At 37.1% G+C, this 21,205-nt stretch overlaps 1 protein-coding gene across 1 annotated transcript in view; it reads right to left on the reverse strand.

The window, feature by feature from the left end:
* Positions 1-21,205, reverse strand: part of MYO3B (myosin IIIB) — a 199,090-nt gene that overhangs the window by 128,526 nt on the left and 49,359 nt on the right. The window contains 2 exon segments of the mRNA XM_026061451.1: positions 2,004-2,159; positions 16,992-17,057. Of these exon segments, the coding sequence (XP_025917236.1) occupies positions 2,004-2,159; positions 16,992-17,057 (222 nt within the window).

The raw sequence follows: 21,205 nt of genomic DNA on the forward strand, positions 1-21,205 counted from the left end.
ACTGGGAAGGAAGACAACGTCTGGCTGTTTGATGAGTCCGCAATTCAGATACCAACTGAAATAGAAAGGTGAACTCAGTGGTGATAAAAAAAAAAAAAAAGTGGTCTGGGAGCCATGTATCTAGTGAGGAACACCAGGAACAGAAAAATGGCTTGAAAAAGAGGAGAACCTGCATGAGGACTTGCTGAAGAAGAGGGAGACTGGAAACAGAAGCTATTGGAGTGCCAGAGGTAGAAGAAAGAATGAACTGGGTCCAGAAGGAGAACAAGGCCTTATGGACAAAGAGAATGAGCAGCGAATGGAGACTGATAGGTCAGATAAGGAGCTGAGAAAAGGAACCTGAGGCTAGTTGGCCACACAAATCCAGGCGGAATCACAGACTATAACAGAACTTAGACTAGAGAGGGGAGATAAGATACTACAATAGAGTCTTCTTCAAAACTGCAAGCTGCAGATGGTATTGTATGCATATTGCAAATAATCACCCTTGGTGAAGAACAGTTAGGTAAGATAGCTTAAGTGGTGACAGGATGGACGGAGATTTAGCCTCCTTTAGGTAAGCACTGATTCATACTGGGGCTGCTGGGAAGCAAAATCTCTCACCTTGTTCCAGTCATGCGTAAGCATATGTACAGCAGCCTGCCTATCACTGGACTCCCAGCTAGTTTATGGAAAGGGTTGAGGAAAGAATTGCAGGCTCGGTCTTGATTCCTGCTCACCTGCATTATAGAGAGAGATACCTGAAGAACTGGTTGGAATACCATGAGGAATACATTTCAGAGCTCCTCTTAGCACAAGGATCATTTCACTCTGTCTAGATTTTCTATATGGTCAACAGCTGGGAAAACTCAGATACCTTTCTCCCCATCCAACCCACAGCTGTATGCAACCTGCTGTGAGGTGTTACATGGGAGAGAGCTGCTTAGAAGATGAGATACAGCAAAATCTTCCAGTGTAACCYGGACATATTTAGCTCCTTCATCCACTGTAAGCATTCCTGGTACGTTTTTCCAGTTTAAAAAAAAAAAAAATCAGAGAAATCGTCTTCACCTTGAACAGGCATTCCTATATTTAACTTGTACATTCTGCAGGGGGCTTTTAGCATTTAAGCTACAGAGTCTTAAGGCATATAAATATACACATATTATGACTTACGAATCATGACATTTAATTTTCTTCATCAACATTAGTAGGTGTTTGTTTATAATAATGAGCCAGAGCTTATCTTGCACTAGAAAGATTTCATATCACAGAATGATTGCTGAGCTTGGGAAGGTGTGTTCATTTGCATTTAATTCTCTTTCAAAACAGTGAAATTCTGCCACCCTCTGGACAACAACCAAAATAAAACATATTTACAATCAGCCTCTAAAGTGAAAAATAGCTTCTGCTGCTGTTGCACAATCACTACTTTTTAAGCAGTTTTGAAATTAATTATTAGGCTGCATGAAAAATGGCAGTTCTTATTAAACTACAGACAAAACAATTATTTTAAGTACTGAATAGCCTCTTTACTTTATAATAATACTTAATATTTATTAGATACTAATAGTATCTAATCAAGCAGCAAACTTTTAAGTGTTCTTCTCTTAACCTTTTCTAATAGTCACTTCATTGTTCATAGTTGCATTTTTAAGGTCTGCTACCAAAACATGATAAAGTTTCTTGTCCTGCCAGTAGGGATAAAAAGGTACTTCCAAAGATCAGAACATTCTGGAATTATTAGCATCTTTGTGATTAAGCCAAAAGCAATACATATGAAATATTGGAGAAAGAAGGAGAAGGTTGTGTTATGGTAGATCAAATTACCTTTAAAAGACATGAATGGGAATGCATGTTCCTTGCGTTAACATGGCACGCAGCACTTACTCCTAATAAAATTGCTAATCAATGCATCAATATGATCATATGAAATAGTAAATATCTGTGCATTTCAAATTGCAAATTGTGCTTCCAGGGTAAGCGTAGAAAGGGAAGGCTGAAGAGTTTATGTTGTACAGTACCTTGTTTTGGCTACGGAGCCTAGCTGCTGCTGTTCTTGGATGAGCTCAGCCAGCTGTTTTTGCAGAGACATATCTTTATCATGCACTTGTTTAATAAATGGATGTTCCAAAAGGTGGGTGACTGAAGGACGCTTTTCAAAATCCTTAATAAGACACCTATGACAGAGAAAGAGTGGTCTCATAGCAGTGATGTTATTTCATTACAGCATGATTTGAGTTGGCTTACTGTGCGGTTGTTATCGTACAGGTGTTCCTTTTTCCAAAAATTTGAGTTCCTGAGTATGCAAAGAGACTACATTTACTTTTCCATTACAGTGAAATAAATCTGGCACAAGGTACTTAACTAAGTGAATTCACTCTACAACTGTATTAGTATAAAGTTTATGAATTTGAGTCAGTCAACTTATTTCAATTGTTTTTTTTAAACTTGAACTAGTTTACTATAAAAAATGACATTTTGTCTTCTAACTGCTGTACAGTTAATACACATTAAAACATAGCCTAAAACCAAGAGGCAGTATCTCATTCACTGTAATTTTCTAGTGATTCTCCAATGAGCATTTTGAACAAGAACTGTAGGATACAGCTTAATGAAAAACACAAGTGAAATTTGTGATGCAACACTAGCCAGAGCAATTTGAAACAGCTTTGTTCTGTTTTAATATGAATGTTTCAGCTAGTTCTTATATACTGTGATGACAAGTGGTAGTATAAGAATCACAGAAAATTCTGCAAGCCCACATAATTCAGACTGGAACAGAAATAAATGAGTCAGATTTAAATGCTGACTAGGGTAACAAAGTTCTGTCTGTGATAGGAACAGGTGATCTAGTAATGAATAAAGAGATACATCCTATTTATTAGCATAAAGTGTCAGGCTAATTTGTATAATCAAGATTTAAAATTGAGGAAGCCAAGATTAAAGTATAATTATTTTCTGTACAACAAAGTTGAAATAATGTAGTCCAAACAGAAAAGTGATTTAATGGGATCGGAACTCTTCAGAGTGTCCTCCAATTCCTCTTTGCATTAAATTATTTTATCTTACTCAAAGAATAATATCGACATTATTTGAGAATGTGAAAAAGAAAAGGTGCAATCCAGTATACATCTCCCTTTATTTTACAGCCCAAGATGAGTTTATATGATGAGAAGCATTCATATCAGCATACTTCACAATTACATTTCATATTCACTGATATTAAGTGACACAGTTATTATATGTATACATGTGAAGTACTTCCTTAACATGAGACATATATCACAGATAAAGATTACCTTTTTACCCAAAAGTTCAGTAAAACTTTAACGCCTTTTAGAGTAATTGATATGCTGGCAGTATCAATAGCAATTTGCAAACTTTAAATTATATCTAAAGTATCATACACATTCATTGATTTCAAAAATTACCGAACACATTAGCAACTATTAAAGCTCAGGCTCACCTCAAATACTTTACTGAAGGCTAAAGTCTGGTCTTAAAATGATCCTGCAATGTCTCTGGACATAACTTTAATACTTTAGGTTCTTGAAAACCATTTTCCCAGTCTCTTCTTGCTACGTCATATCCAGAAAAGACTGACGGTAAAATGTGCTGTCGGTTTTATAACTGTTATGGTGAATTTTGCTATCAGTTAGAACTGGAGCCTCCTGACAGAAAAACTAAGCTAACAGAACCTGCATTATCTCCATTCCTGTGAGTGCAAGGCTATAAATACCACTCCTGTCCTCCCATGAAAAGAAATCCATCATTAGCCTTTAGCAGATTCTGAGCCTCCCCTCTTTTTGTTTTGTTACCCATGTTTTTTAAAAGTCAGTACACCCACACAGACACGATGGTCCATGCCAATCCTGGTTATATTTATGTTTCCTAAAAAAGAGGAAAAAAGCATGTGAAAGGAAAGAGACCATTAATCTGAAAGGGAGAGAAAAAAAATAAAAAACTGTGCAGTATGCAAAAACATGGATTGATGGCAAGTGTCTGAAGTGGTGATTTCATTCTGAAAAGCTCATAACTCATGTGATTTTTACCACTTTAACAGTAATTACAGATCTGTATTATATATGCTATATTGTTAATATATAACTATTCCTGTTACATTAGAATACATTTGGGATATTACAGTAATGTAACTGAATCCAAGTGAAGATATGTCATGCCAGCTACTTTTTAGATAATAAAAACATTAGGTTTTGAATGGAATCTCTACAAGAAGTTACACAGTTCCACACAGAATAGCCAGTGTTTACCCAAAGTGCTAAGAACGAGAAAATCTTTTACCCTGTGGTAAAAAATAAAATAAATTTGGAGGACCAGTGGACCTCCAAAGATACTCTATCGACAAGATCCAGAAGTTGCAACAGATATATTTTTATACATACATGTTGCATAGGTGAAACACCCAGATGTCTAGGATTCTGAAGTCATTGAGAAAGTCTGACAAGAAGAAAAGGAAGGATCACTTTTTAGGGAAAACATTCTTCTGTCTTCTCCATTATGTGCTGAAATGCAAGCTGTTTGGGACTGGCATGTATTTTAATGGGCACAGGTAAGCTCTGTCAGGGAGAAGGCTGCCTGAGGATTCYCTTCTGTTGCTTACTCTTGCCAATCCCCCACTGTTTATTCATTTCCCATGTGTGCTACTCCTCAGCTTTGCAACTCCCGAGGAAGTTTATATATCATTTCATCCATATACAGTCTTCGTTCTCGGGCAATAAGGTATTTTCTCAGCCTGCAGTCATTTAGGATTTCAGCTGAAACATGAGTGAAACTTCATGAATTCATTAGACAACAAAGCTAATGACACACAAGACATCCACGCAATTCTGTGATCAAACTCTCAGTTCCAAGCTCAAGAGTCTACCTGCTATCATGCCAAGTTTGTATCTGTACCTGAAGAACGGAGCCCTTTCAGAGGGTTAGTCAGATGCCATAACACAGCAGAGAGCCAGCAACTAACAGCTGAGAAAGGGTGAGGAACAGCTTCTGAAATTCACATCCGCAACTTCTTGTTTGAGCGCGTCTACTCCAGGGCAGAGGAATGTAAACCTCCACTGAAGTTAGTTTAATCCATCCAATTAAATAGCAAGTTCCTGGCACATTAGAAACACAGCAGCAGAAAGATAAAGCAGGCCATAGGGAATGGAAGTGTATACAGATTCACACTCTCCTTTTTACCCTGAAACAGAAGTGTTGACACAGTCAATAATAGAAATTATTCCTTATTACATCTCAGGGCCAGTCACCAGCTCCCAGTTTAGTCACAATACTTGACTAACTGTCTCTGGGCTCAGTGCACGCTTAGACATTCAACACCAGTTTGGTGCATCAGCAGGTCTGCTGAGACTGAGTGCAGGATGAAGAGCTCTGTCACACGGTACCAGAAACATAGTTCTTACATTTCTCCTCTTGGTACTTATTCCTTTGTCCTATTTCTTCTCTATGTAGACAAGTATTCTGAGGAATACTCTGCTTCTACACATGGCCACTTCAACTGAACTGTGCTTCTCTTAATGCCACACTGAACGCATGCTGCTGTTCTTAGCTAATGTTACATGTAAAACAACAATTCTTGGACCACCACCCATGTGCTAGTGAAAAAAGGAAGTATCAGGCTGCCAGTATCACTTCAGATGTTTAGTAAGGTATCATCTTCTACCCTGGAAGCAGTGTTGACACTATACTGTTCTTCAGCAAAAATTAATTTAATATAGAGTGTCAATGTTCAGCCCAGCCAGAGCAGCAGGAGAGCGTGCTCGCCCAACCAGAAGCTGACTTCATTAATTTTCAGTGGGGATTCACTTCCTGTTATGGTGCTAAAGTCTGCATGAAGGTGGACACTGTTACAGTTTTTTCTACTGCAGTCTGAAATAGGAAAATAATATGTGAAAAAATAAATAGTAAGGGTATCTGAGCCCAAAGTTGCCATACCTAACCAGCATATTCAGCTGGGAAATGTACTAAACATAAAGCCCAGGGAAAAAAACAAAACAAAACAAGAAGAAGCAGTAACATATGTCTCTGAAATCCAGCGATATTATATTTAAAAGAAGAAGAGTGTAGTAGCAAAACAGTGCTTGTAATGTCACTTACCAGAAGGTATTCATTGTGGCAAACAAAAATCAAAGTGTGTGTTGTGCAAGTAAAAAGATATTGAAAAGTTATGTCACTGAGGGATTTACTTCTGAGGAAAGGAGAAAACTAAAATATCTTCAGATGCTCATCTGAACACTCATTTAAGACCAACGTGGACAGTTAGATCAGGCACTGTCAAACATCAACCATGCTGCAATAATATATAAAAATAACAAATGCAGTGCACCTGCAAATTAAACCAAATTGTTTGGCCCATGGAAAATATGTAAAAAATCCTTAAGTCGTGAGATTGTCCTGCACTGATCAAATTGACTAAAACATCTACTACAAGATGGGTTTTACATGAGGTATGATGAAAATATGGTCATACTTGGTCTGTTATTTTTTGGATCTAAAATGTGAAGGCTAAGCAAGTAGAGAATGAAAAGGAAACAAACATTTTACATGTTGGCCTTGATGAAAGTCAATCCAATACCTAATTTGAAATTCTAGTATCTTCCATCATGCTTTCTTAGCTGAAAATTAATTCTCAGAATTCATTAGTGTCACTACATTAAACATAGGTTGCAGCCATTTGCTGCAATCTCACAGCTAAGCTCCTAAGCACCATTTCCATTCTGCCACAATTACAGGCAAAGATGAAGCATTTATTAGCAGGGAATAAGAACAGACTTCCATACACACAGGCCTGTCTGAGACAGCCTCTAAAAATTCACTGGCTGCTTGCACTTGGATGATAACATTGTTGGAATTGCTATGTCTCAACAATGTAAACTGCCATTTTGCAAATCAGATGACTGAAAGGGAAGCTATTTATCAGCATTCGTGAGCTAATATTTACTAATGAATAAATGGAAAGAAATAGATTTCATAAGAACTGCAATGGTGGTCTAAATCTCCTGTGGGTTCAGAAACAGAAAACAATTACTAATGTAATTCATTATTGCAGCCAAACCTAAGTACAGCAGCAGCAGTATTTCTTTTAGAAATACTCTTTCATCAGATCCATTATGATCCTTTTGGCCACAAATGCTTTCTTTAAAAATAAATAAAGCAAGCCATTCTAACTCTTACAGCTTAGGTACATTATAATTCATCTCCAGCATTCTGTTTTCTTTAATTTTTTAATTTTAAGACTTCTAGATTTTCTGACAATTTTTCATATACTGGCAATGAATTGCTGGAATCTATTTTGTTTCATAAACCGAATATCCAACCAGACATCTAGCCACTGTTTATCATCTACACGCACAGAAGGTGCATAGGTTATTAACTGGAGGAAATGACGACTGTGTATCAGACTCAATGTTAGACATGGGGAATCCACAGCATCTGGGCTAGACAGAGAAAGTCTCCGATCTGTTCAACAAATGGTAACATAAACTGCTCACTGCCACTGCTCTGGTCTTTCTCTGCCACTCCCAGGCTCACCATGGTGCTCTCCTCCACCATCCCTTCCTCCCACAGCTCTACACTGCCCTGCCCTGCCCTCTACATGCTTCTCACTGAAAAGGAGRGTTTTCACAGAATCACAGAAGGGTTGAGGTTGGAAGGGACCTCTGGAGATCATCTAGTCCAATCCAGGGTCTTGAACAGGACTTGAGGTCTTCCTGAGGGGCTGAGTTCCTCTCCTCCTGAATCCAGAAAACAGTGAGTTATCAGGTTGTCCTGAGAGTAGAGATAACTCCTCAATGAGACATCTAGAGAGATTTCCCACAGGGAAAAGCAGAAAGAGTGATGAGATTCTGACATTCTGACATTTTTCTTTTCTTCCCCATAATTTCTCTGCTACTTCTATCAGAAGGCTGTTCCACAGGGGAAGATTAACGTAATCAAGAGCATGACCCCACTCGACTGCCCTTCTGCTTAGAAAACAGGAAGGGCATACTCCGACAAGCAAGATCATGTAAGACAGGTATATTAGGTCTGAAACTTTCCAAACTTTTGACTGGTACAAAGGTGTTCCGAACTGAGCAACTTATCTCAGAGATACTGAGATAGAAATTTCTCACTTTCTTCTCAATGTATTTTCTTCCTTTATGAATTTGTGCCTCTTGTTTAAGAAAAAAGAGCAAATTCAAAGTTTTTCCAAAGAAATCACTCATGATGTAGATCCATCCTCAATGCATAAAACGTGAAGTACAAGTTTGCTTCTATCCATTCGAAGGCACTTTTTGCCAACTCACTTCAATGCCACATTTCATAAATTGGGGTGTGGCGGGATAGTGATTCAGGAATCCGTTTTTTCCAGTAGCAACAGGAAGGAAAGGAGCCTTTTTTATTTCCCTCCACGTTCAAGCTACATGTTTCTTTGCCTTTGCATTATAAAAAGGACTGCAAATATATCTTCTACCGAGCATGAAAGACCAACATGCTGGCACATATTTGTTCTCCTCACACTACAGAACTTTCTAACTACTGCTAAGATATTTCATTATAAAACAGGTTCAGTAGAACTGTGTCAGAAACAATTTTTAGAAAACAAAATTCTAATCAAAGTGGTTATTGCTTTGTGGGGGTTTCTCCAGGACAAAGGTAGCACAGTTAAATGAGAGCCAAGTAGAGAAAAGGACCCCATCATTGCTTCTAAGGACTCCTCCATGAACTATACAGAGTATCAGGCTCAGTTCCTGGTGGACAAAGAAAGACAAGACAAAACTATCATCAGAGCCAGCATGTCCTTGATAACTGTTGAATATTTAAGCAGAGAGCTACCACAGTTTTGTATGCTGACTGGTGTCATATTATTGTTATGCAGATACTCTGCCCCTAGTTATGCAGATACTAAACAATGGCACATTGCTGTGATGAAGCATGTTCTTATCTGTGTATACAACAGACTCCATTCCTCAGTACTGTTCATCAAATTTTGCATTTGTCATGAACTGTAAAGCCCTAAGTTATTTACTTTCTTAAAAGATGAGTGGTTAGGAATAGTTTAGCATTCACTCATCGCTACAGTAATGCATTATATCACAAATCAGTCTCTTCTGAGATGCTTAATCCTTTATAGAAAAATAAATTAAACTGCAGCTCTTTTATCTGCATTGTACTTATAAGAAAATTTCTGATCAAGTCAGCAATACCCTGAACAAATGTCATCACATTTAAGGGAATGGTAAAAGATCAAGGAAGGAAAAATAAACTTTCTATGAGATTGTTCCTAACTGGTTAAAACGCTCTGTTCCTTCCTGTTGCCATGCAATATCCACCACTCTGTTCTTCCCTGCCTCTGTATTATATAGAGCTGTGGCAAACATTGGTCAGTAACATGCAGCACAAGGGTGGAGAGGAAAAGGCAGTTCATGAATTACATTTGTAATAATGATTCAGAGATGTGTCTGCTTCCCTGAAGCTTCCCTGCTTCCCATTCCCAGGCCTGCCAACCACCCACTGTTGCAGGTCACTACTGTTTGCAAAAAAACAAACAAAAAAACTGTGGTAACTTTGCCAACAGCATTTCTATTTTCAGTCCTAATTCAGCAAGGCATACAGGATACAAACAATCTTAGCTACAGAACTATATACAGTTGCTCCTTTGGAAAAAGCAAAGGCTGACACTGAGGGTATATAATAGGTTAAATAGGTCTCTTGCCTCAAACCAGCATCCCATGATAAATAACATGTATTTTACTGTTCCTTYTGCTACAATCAGATACCAGGATGAAGGATTGATTATGACAAAGTAGTCAATTATCACRTGCGTAACAAAATCTGATGCTCAGAACACACTTATATCTGTATTGATCTGCCTTTTGGTAGTAAATGCCATAAATTACTAATTTTCCTTAACGATGAGAGAAATACTCTAATACTGAAATGTCACCAGTACCTGTTTTCTTAATAAATCTTCTTTCAGCTGGATTTTTAACATCAACCATCACATAATGTATTTACAGCGCACATTTGAAAGCCAAGATAGGTTCACTCACACTGAAATTGTAAAATTAGGTGTAGCAAATAGCTTTACTTCTTCTACAGCTTTCCCAATCTAACTTGGGCTGAACAAACACAGCTGACTTGTTTTAGCACATAAACATGGTTTAGAGAACAAACAATGGAAACTGTATGGAATGGCACCTATCACAGCTCTCGGTATGGATCTGACTTTGCTCCTGTTGAAACCCATGAGAATTTTACCATAGACAATAGAAATTCAGTCAGAAAAAGTCTAGGGAGCATCTCAAAATCACCAAATATTTTTATTTACTGCACAATGAAGTCAGGGTTTGTCTGTCTTTTTACCAGGAATGAATCTGCTCTATGTCATTGGCATGTCCTTGTAGAAGCGGGAGCACAAAGAGCTTTCAGAACCTTTTACCATTTAAGCTTTCTATTACAGAAGTTATCTTTTGCATTTATATCAAATCTTCTCCCTTAGATACCATCCCCTTTTGTCACTACAGCCTGCAGCTGATCTGAGGTGGCTGGAGCATACAGAAGGCAGGAGGTAAGGAAAGCATACTCTGATGCTGACAGTATATTTCTGTTGTATCTTATGTCAGAGCTGGAAAGAAGGCTATGAACAGAGACATTTTTTCTCTCCTTTGGTGTTTAGGGGGTTCTTTCCTATATTCCAGCAAATGAGGACAGCCACTAAAAATGTCATATTAGATCTACTGGGATCGTACTATGCCATAATCATAGGGCAGTTAGGAAAAAATATGGCACACAATTAAACTGACTGCTTGATGCCCACTGCTGTGATCTCCCATATCTGGCTGCACTATGACRTCTCCATATGTACTAATTCACAAACACTTGGGCAAACAAGGTCAAGTTAGTTCTGCTAGCTAGGAGTCAACAGGCAATAACAACATTCTTCCCATTACTATGTGCCAAACCTGGCCTCTACGCCATGGCTCATGAGAGAAGAGCAGACAAATCTGTGCTCCCTGGAGCTTTCCTTAATCTAAAAGTATGCTGAATTGCTTCATTCCCAGCTCTGCTGTTGATCTGTGGGTGACTTTAAGCAAGATGCCCTTTTCCTCAGTTTCTCTAATTGTAGAAGAAGGAATTAAGCTGTTTTCTCTATGCTACAAGTATGTCTGACTTTAAAAACTACTGGTAGGAATCAGCCATTACTAGCAATTACAGTGCTGCTCAGTCAGTCTAATGCAAAGATACTGTATCAGTCAGAAATGTTTTATATTTTTTTGCAACACCAACTTTTACTACTTATCATATTTCCATCCTTCTGCCTTTCATACCATCAAATATGTATTCCAAACACACCTGGGCCATCTGGAATGTATGTTAAATCCTTTCTTTGAGAACCTGAATAATTAAACTTGAAAAAATAAGTCCTCCTCTAAAAACAAACTCTTACAAGATTAGCATATACATACTCCACTTCTCCTTGTCATTGAAATCTGTCAAGAAGCACAAACTGGAGCAGCTTAAGTTTAAATCTGAGCTAACAGTTTAAGTATCTTAAGAAAAGAGTATGGCAGAAAGTATCATGCAGAAGCAAAAAGAAATGGCATCGCTGACCTTTTCAGGATCATAGACAAATGGCAACACAAGAGTGGCTAGAAACTCAGCTTCTAGCAGCGAAGTGGTCAGAAGCTGAGAGGTGGCAAGGTTGCACTGGATGGGAGTGCCGTCCTTCTAGAATCGCAAAAGAAAAGGCTGATGCATTAGAGACTAAATGCAAATTCCCTGAGACGCTGCTAAGCTACAGAACACAAGTGGGATTCTCCTTGCAATGTTCTCTGTGTTTTATGAATGAAAACGTATGTTTTGGGAACAGAGAGAGAACACACACCTACTCACAGCTCCGGATAAATGCATGAAGAGTATCTGTAATGTCTCATTCCCATTTTAGGGGAGAGAGAATTTGGAAAGAGACAATATCATAAAGATTTCTGGAAGCAGAAGCAACTAAACTCCTAAGAGCATCTGCTGAAATACATGTTCCTGTCATCTCCCCCCCTGCATCTTAGCGTTCCTTTCATGTCTAGCACTTCTGCTTTACCTTCTCAGTCTTTTGTCATGCTGAGACTTGACTTAATCAAATATTATGGAAGTTAGAACCATGAAGTAACAGGTGGTAGCTTCCTGCCTTTACATTCCCTTTGAAGTAAAGCACAGAGATGGCAAACATCGGCTACTACAAAAGGCTTTACTTAAGAGCACCAGAAGCCTCTAAGCTTTAAGTTGTTTAAAAATGCCAGGGGAAGAGCAATCTGCAGTGACTAACTGAAAAACTGAAATATTGGCATGTGATGACAATAAGATCTTAAAGAAGGGAGCAAAGAAACTTTGTCTCATCAGATGATTCTTTCACACTCTCTCTCTGACTACCTTCTTTCATGCAGCTTGCTATTCCTAACATTGCTAACGCTTCCCAGATAGACTTCTTGTCACTCCACCAGGGACATCCATCCCTCTTACTACACTACCACAGTACTGTTGGTCTTTATAGACAATTGAGAATAAACTCCATAAACCAAGGGAACAGTCACTGCTTATCACTAATGTTAAGGAACTTGACAGTGTACTTTACTGAGTGAAAGATGTTCCTGATATTATGAGACCTTTAAAATCTAGTATGATTCTTTAAAGGTCCAGGTCTTCAAACTTGCATGGGTATTTTTCACCCCTACTAATAGCTGCAGTTTTTTATTACAACTGCTTATTAGGAAGCTGAAAATAACTGTATCCATATATAGCCCACTCATCTGTATAAAAGCACATGCAACACTCGGAAGTGATGGAGATCCTATCTCTATCAAGTTACTATTTCTAGTTCATCTGTAGACAGATTCTCAATGTCTACAGCAATTAATAGAATGAGAAAACTTACAGATTTGATGGAAACCTGTAACATCGCAATCTGTATCTTTTGACATTTGTAAACCTCTTTGTCTTCCTAGACACTGTGAAATTAATGAGTTATCAACTGCATATCACATTCTCAGTGGCAGAAATAGTAAAATGGTGTTCATGTAATATGAACAGAATGTCACTGAACAACTGTTTAGATTGTGAAAAACTGATCTGCATTCAGAAAAGCAAAACCTAAATAAAGCACTCAAAACATACATAATCTATATGATCTATTAATTAAATTACTCTAATTGATGAAGTCTCATCAATGTGAAATTCAGCTTGCAAGGTTGTGTTTAAAAATGAGTACAAAAATTTAAGTTTATCAAGTCTGAAAATTAAATTTGCATTGTATTTACAATCTGTCATTGCTAAAACAAAATATACATTACGATGATAAATGTATGTGACCACAAATCCTGTAACTTCAAATTTTGACTTTACTACTTCCTGAATTTCTTAATTCTTTAATTCCCTCTAGCTCAGGAAAGACTAATTAATTCAAAGAACCATAATAGCTAATCATTGGTTAAATAAATTTAAAAGGAAAATGTCTGTCCCTGGAGAGACCATTGCTCATTTTAATTAAAATTACCATTTTGTGATGTAATGTAAATAAAGGTTATTGTATCCTTCTGCTCCAAAAGCATATTAACTCTTCTAACCACCTCTAGAGATAATTCAAGGTTTAAATTGCCAAGGAAATTATTTGCAGCATATGAGCTAATTTTAGTGAACTAGGTTTTTTATTCCTTCATAAAATAATAATGCAGATTATACGTTAAAATGAATTCTGAAACACCGCATGTGCAAAATGGTAGTGGACACAAATTTTTATCTTAAGAGAGTGGACAAAGATATCCATGCTGTAGCTACCAAGAAAAAGTTTAGCTTCAGAAGCATTCACAGCCAAAGAAGGGAGCGATCTCTTCATCACACCTGATTTTGAACACAGAAATGAACACAGGTAAAAGCACCATTTTTAGGAGCCACTCCTCCAATAACTGATGGAGTTGTTTACACAGCCTTAGAGGAAAAGTAAGCACTATCAATATGTAGTTAAAACAAATAGAAAATTGCCTCTCATATTATGAGCATAGCAGCCAGGTTCTTCATGRACATTTATAGCAGTAAAGATAAATAGACAAACACGGAATTTTACTGACCTATTTAAAAGTATGTATGTGCTGTGTATATCTCAGTACACACCTATTACAAAAGTAGGCTTGTGCCAGAGGCAGTGTGGCTGAAGTCATGTTTCTTCTGTATTTTTACAACAAGATACCTAACCAAAATTAGCTATCTTATTCTAAAAATCTTTCGGAGGACAACACATTGCAGTCTTCATCTCAAGTCAAGGTCAACGGCACTGGGAATAGAAAGATAAATTCACCAAGCCAGGAACTATCTTGGCCCTCTCTCCATTTGGATTTTGTAAATATGTATCCGACTTAATTATGCTGCCGCAAAACCATACCTCTAGGGGCAATGAAACCATAGTAAAAATATGGACTTTACTTTTGAAAAAATATATATGATTTCTGTTTTAACAGTTTAAGGAATTATGTAAGAAGGTGCATTGAAATTTCCAGCTCAGACTGGAAAATCACTACAATGTATGAGTGAGTGAACAGGTTTAATAAAAATGTCTATTAAGACAGTAAAAAGCATTCTGGCATTTCAAGGCATGAAAAAAATGAGGAGGAAAAGCTACAGTGACCAGCTTTGGTAATCCTGGCAYAGATGAAATTATTGTGTCAACAGAACCCAAGTCAATAGTACGCTTAGCCCAAGCTGCATACTCCTATTTTATCAGTACAGAGGTCTGGCCCACAACTTGAACCAGATAAGCTTGTTATGCAAATGCAGTTAGCCATCAGGAAGGAGGTAGATAATGAAATTACTCTAAGGCTAACCACTCATCACAAGGGTGACAGAAACATCAGGCAAGGTCCTAACATATGGATAAAAGGCAGTATGGAATTTATACAATCGCTGCTTTTAGTTTATCATGACTAATCTGTCACAAGGCAGACATCAACAAATGCATAACTAATGCATATAAATGAGTCARTTATCAGTAATGGCTAAAAGGTTTGCAGTTGTATGATCCAATGTTTCATTATTTACTTTTTTTTCTGGAAAATTCACTAATGTTCATTCAAAACTTCATATATATATTTCATAACCTTAGCACTGTAACTTTACTAACACATGCACAAGAATGGAGCAAGGTCACATAGAACCCTATTCCAATGTTCTCTTACAGGTAGCTACAAAACTGGCAACTTTATTACAATTGTTGCATTTCTTTGTGTTAAGAGACTGCCTATAAGTATACACCTTACTTCATTGCATATGCTACCCTAAAAACGAAAAACAAGATTTGAGAACCTGCAGCTCTTGCTGGCGAGAGGAAGTAGTTAAGTAAAAGTAATTAAAAATCAATTTGACTAAAAATATATAATTTGAAGACATCAAAAACCCAAAGGACAAGATTAAAACTAAGTATAGCTACAAAATACTGAAGTCTGACTTCTTTTATGAACAGTGCATGCTGAGTTAAAGGAATGTTAAGGAATATTAAACTTAATTTTTTGTATTGTTCTCAAGCTCAGCAGGGGCTTCTAAAAATAAAGATACCAAGAAAGAAAAACCTGAATGATAAGACAAAAGCACAATGTTTCTGAGAAAGGAATGTAATCTTCTTATTTACCAGCTGCCCTGACTCTCTAAAGCATGAGCAGAACATAATCCACCAGCGACAGTGTTTCCCAAAATGTTCGCTACTGTCCATAAGGTGCCATAAAAACAAGCTTTCTGTATAATGGAATGGAATTCATTCACCACTCACAAACTTCTATAATTAGCCACTGATTCTGATATAGATTATAAAGTACACTGCTGTGAAAACAAGGAAATGTATTATGGAGAAACAGATCTTGGGTTCATCTTCCCTAAAAAAAAACATATTTCTACTACCTACACTGAAAGAGATTCTGAGCTACATTTCAGTAATGATAGTAATGGCCTTCACCTATAGGCCAACCAATACATTCTACCTTACCTTCCTGTCTGATTAAAGACCAATGTAGTAAATAATCTTTTTCCTGGACTATTAATAGAAATGGCATTAACCTTTTTATTTTTTACTTCTCGTGAAATAGGAAGATGCTACACAACCTACTGAAAAGGAATCAGATTCAAGTAGGGATACCGTACTCTTGCACAAGTAACTGTAGATATGTTATGGAACAGATAGATTCAAAATGGACTTTTCCAGGGTTTCAAACATATGTTCAAAAGGCAATACTGAGGAATGGTGTTCAAAGCATTTAGTGATTTGAACAGTGTAAACTTCACAGGGGTTTGATAAAATTATTCCCTGTATTACACAGTTTAGGCCATATTGGGTCACAATGAAATCCTAATGAACCCTAAAAATCACTCATAAAATTTGCTTTAAGATTTTTGGATATAATGCTAATAACCACTAATTTCTGACTATTATTGTAAAAAAAGGAAAAAAAAAGACTTATGTTAACTCAATGACAGCCACATCCACAAAGTCTGTAGCATCTAGATAATCTACTGCACTCTTCTACAACCAGTATTCAATTAATAGATTGGTTGGATATATTACATACTGGATACTAGCAAAGTGAAGTGGAAAAATACAACTAATTTTTTCCTCTTCTTCTAAACTGTTATTTTAAATTGACAAGCAGTCATTCCCACTAACACTTTTTTCCTTTGACACAAAACTTCACCGTAGAGCCATCAAGCAAATCAGGTATATTAATAAACCTGCCCTGGGTCCATCAAAAGTCAAGAAGCTAATCAACTAAGAAGCTCAGAGAAGCTGTGAAGCAAATTACATTAAAAGATCAAACTGTGCTGTATAGGTTTCAGAAACTGAAAAACGGTCTAGAGTCTATGAAAAGAAAATTGAAATTAAAACCTCCTATACAAACAACAACTCCATAAAACAAATTCTGCTTTCAGTCAGTCACACACAATACATACTGAATAAGCTGTTTTTAAAGGCAAAAAAAACTCACTGTGAAATGAAATGGTTGAATCCTCTGCACCATTTTTCAGGGTGTAGCAAAGTGGGAGGAGGATTTCTGGAAAAAAAAAAAAAACAAAGTTTGGGGGGTTTAAATGTTAACGTTTACTGGAATTTTCTTACAGATAGTCAACAAACATGATATTGGTTGCACAGCGGAGAAAATAATGATGCAGAAAGTAATGTCCAAACAGTCTGTGTCTTCAGAGGCCTGTTGGTTTTTTCTTGCTGCTGTTTTCTTAACTGACAATTATGCTCTTTTCATGTCCTCCTCCTTTTATTTCAATGCCTTTGAAGTTGGCAGTCAGTATAGTGCACACACTGCTTCCCAACATTTCCCTTTCAACTCAGCCGGACTCAGGAAGATCAACTGAGACTGGAAGACTAACCTAGTCATTACACCCTTGACCCCAGACCATTGACTCTGACCATGACTTTTTTAAGTATGGATATCTTCATAATAAGAACTATCATGCTGTCAACAATCTGTGGGATTTTCAGTCAGGATTTCAGTCTGTTTTCAGCCTGGATGACCTAAAGGATAAAGTTTCTACACTATAAACTGACAGCTACATAAAATATTAAAAATAGATGTTATTTTTAAAGTGACATTTAACACACAATATTTTTTACATCACATAATAAGAAGGTCTTCCATATGAGTTACTTTTCAAACTCTAAAGGGTTATATGTTAGTTGGCATATAATTACTTTCCTTTCTCACTGTTACAGGTAAATCACATGAACAGAGCTAGGCACGTAGGTCATATTAAGTGGACCAAATTTAAGTGGCTCAAATTTAAGTGGACCTCTCTATAGCAAGAAAGGTTGATGAATTGCATATTGTATTATTATCTTCCAGTGTTTTTTTCTTCAACTTAAATTTTGATAAGTATTGAGGTCCATTTAACTTCTTAAGAATAAACATGTTTTTTTGCTTTTATGCAACCTTAATGCTTTGTATTTTGCTGCATTTCAGGGCTTTATGTAAAGGATCACAGGTTACTGAACTGGCAAAAAAATYTGCATATGACTTATCCTACAACAGAAATCCTCACTGACAGTCCGCATTGTATCATGAATCACTCTCATTTAAACCAGGGCCACGTTCCAGAACAAGACACTGCTTGGAAACATCTCACAAAACAAAAAGACAAACAGCATGAACACAATGTAAATTAGCGCTGATCTTCTTAGTAGTCTCGAATTTTTCCATGGATATTAATTCAAAGAGTAGTCCCATTTAAACAATTATCGTCCTCAAAAATCAAAACAAAACAGTTAAAAAAAATGCTTATTTGTAATAGATGGACTATTTTGTTCATCTGTATCTATTCAAAACAAATGAAGTCACCTAATTTCATCGCAGGTTGTCATGTTTTCTGAAATAAATATGTTATTACTTTTCTCTTTTGTTATAGAAGATTCAGGGAGTGCAATTTTCTTCATGAAGTAAAGAAATCGAAAAAGTTTGAAATGTGCACCATTTGTCAAAGTTATCATTAGGAGAAAATACTATGGGTTATTTTCAGCAATAGTAATGTTTCAGCCCTGTCTTCCATTTACCAGGTTCGTATCTTCATGCACATCACAGAATCTGTGGCTGCGCAGGAGAATACAAAATACAGCAGAGGATTTCAAGAGATTCTCCAAGAAAAAGCTCTGTATCAAAGAGAGGTAAACTTGGAAAACCTCTTTCTCTATAATGAAAATGGTTATCAGTCCACACCCCTCACATTCATGAACTTTGCAAACAGCTTGAAGAGACTCCTAACTGGGGACAGTATCAGGTATTGTTTTAGTCTTTATTTTGCAGGAATGGTACTCCATCTGATAATCTGGGTTTTGATAATAGCAGCTTTTATTCTACTGCCTGGAAGTAAGCGTATATCTTTTTAGAATGATACCAGCACTAGCTACCCAATATTTGCAGTGCATTTTTGAATTTCATTGCAAACTAATTTGCTTTTTTCAAAGCTCACTTGCTATTCATGAAATAAGTAGTTTTGTTTTTCGTATTTGCAATGTTCTTTCCATGGCGGTAACAACGGTGCTTAAAAAAACCATATTGTTTGGAGGCACTATTGATATTAATCTCACAGAGAACTTTCTGGAAAAAGAAATAAGTACAGATACTTATATTCCACACAGATGTTATGATGTAAACAGGTGGGATTTCATCATGGCAGAAGAGAAGAGCAGAGCAGATGTCATTCAGAAAATATATTTAGTCATTTGCGATTTAATGACTAATGGAGTAAGGCACGTTTTTAACCACACAGAACATATTATTCCCAACAAATTACTGAACTACTAAGCTCTCACTGACAGCTACTGGTAACTCTTTTAGAGGTGGCTGAGTATGCTATGTACCAAATCATGAATTATGGACACACACACACACGACCAAGGAACTTATAACTCTGTAGATGTTTTCTTGGGCTTGATACTTTTGTATTTTTTGATGAAAGATGCTATCTTATTCCTAATACCTTCTAATTTGTGTTAGTAAGGTGCTTTTGTAGTAAAATCATAGAACTGGTAGTCCTTTGTACTTGAACAAGTCACTAAATTGATGCTTCAAGTACCCCATCTGTACAATCAGGCTGATAAACCTGACCAAAGCCTTAGCTCCTTAGAATCTGTAAAGCACACTGGGGTCCTTTGATGAAAGATGTTACCTAAATACGAAGTATTATTATTCCATGTATATGGTTTTACTCTTTATTCTCTCGAGAAGATGAAACATTAACACTTGGCCCACTGCATAGCATGCAGTCAAGTTTGGAACTGCACATTCTTCACATTCACTAGTGCAAAAGCTAGTCAATTCACTTGTTTTTGTAATGAAAGTCATTTCTCTTCTCTTGCTTCAAGATAACATTATGCTCCTCCATTTAGCTTGTACCAGGTGATTCTCTGGAAACAGTAATACCCTCACAGCCAACTACAAAGACAAGAGGTGTAAAAGTTCCCATTATTAGAGCTACACAAAATCCAACATCTGGAGTCAGCTAAAAAGGATTCATGTAGTTAAGAATAAATATGACAACATATTAAAGTCTGGTAAAGGCCAGACTATCTAATATAGTTCTCTGAGAGTCATTTTGAACAAGGAGAAAGAAAATCCAATGATAACTAATAAAAAAATACAATAGTTTCAATTAAATCTTGTGGATGCAACTCTTCAGTGCTTCAGGACCCCAAAACTTAATGACAAGTCCTTCCCATGTGGAAATTCTCACAGTAGAGTTGATTTTTTTTCTTCATCATTTTTCCCCCCAATAATTAGCATCTTAACTCTAGGTATCCTTATGTCATGCCCTGTGGTTCTTCCTGTAAGTCAGCATGGCAGACCTTTTGGTATTCCTCAGTGCCACAGTACTAAGCTGCTTTGTTTCTCTCTAATCTAGCTTCTTTCAGGACATCTTTACTCTGCAATCTTAAGTACAACTATAACTTCCACCTGGCTCAAAAAGAAGCAACACTGAATTCAGGGTAGCACAGGGAGCAAGGTGAAACGGAAAATCCAACCACCACCTTGGGCAAACATGGCTCAGTGCCCTGTGCATACAGCTCATGCTGTAATAGTTGCACTACAAGGGACACATGTTGTTCAATGGATCAGATAACCTGGGGAAGGGCTGTGGTGAAGAAAACCTAAGATGTTTGCACTTCATGTCCTAGATCTGCTGCTTCTGTTTGCAAGTTAGGATGTAATTAGGCACATGTGTTAAAAGGGAGTCAGAGGATGCTAAGCGCATGGGGTAGAGAGTATCAGACTTGACATTGAGATAAACATGAGCACCTCACTTCTGAACCACATCTGGAAAAACAGAAGTCAGTCACTGCTACTGTCACTGCACCTTCAACATCAGCTGCAGAGCAGCAACTACCATACGCTTTCCCAATAAATTCTGCACCCAGCGCTCCCAAGATTAAAAGAGTGCCTGGCTGTGTGGAAGCTTCTTATAATCCCTCCAAATGTAAATCTTGGACAACCTTTTTGGGCTAACCTCTTCAACACTGTACTGATATAAGATAGAATAGGAAGGGTAATCATATAGCCAGACATCTGTCTCAGCTCAGCAGCAGCTGCTAACACTGGCTCTTCACTGTTAGTTGCCTGAACATCTGTGTAGCTCACAATCTGCACTCAGATAGGAAGTAGCCCAAAACAGGCTCACCCTTCTCTGTCATCCTGTC

The sequence above is a fragment of the Apteryx rowi genome, unplaced genomic scaffold (assembly GCF_003343035.1).
Source record: "Apteryx rowi isolate R43461 unplaced genomic scaffold, aptRow1 scaffold_180, whole genome shotgun sequence".
Classification (NCBI taxonomy): domain Eukaryota; kingdom Metazoa; phylum Chordata; class Aves; order Apterygiformes; family Apterygidae; genus Apteryx; species Apteryx rowi.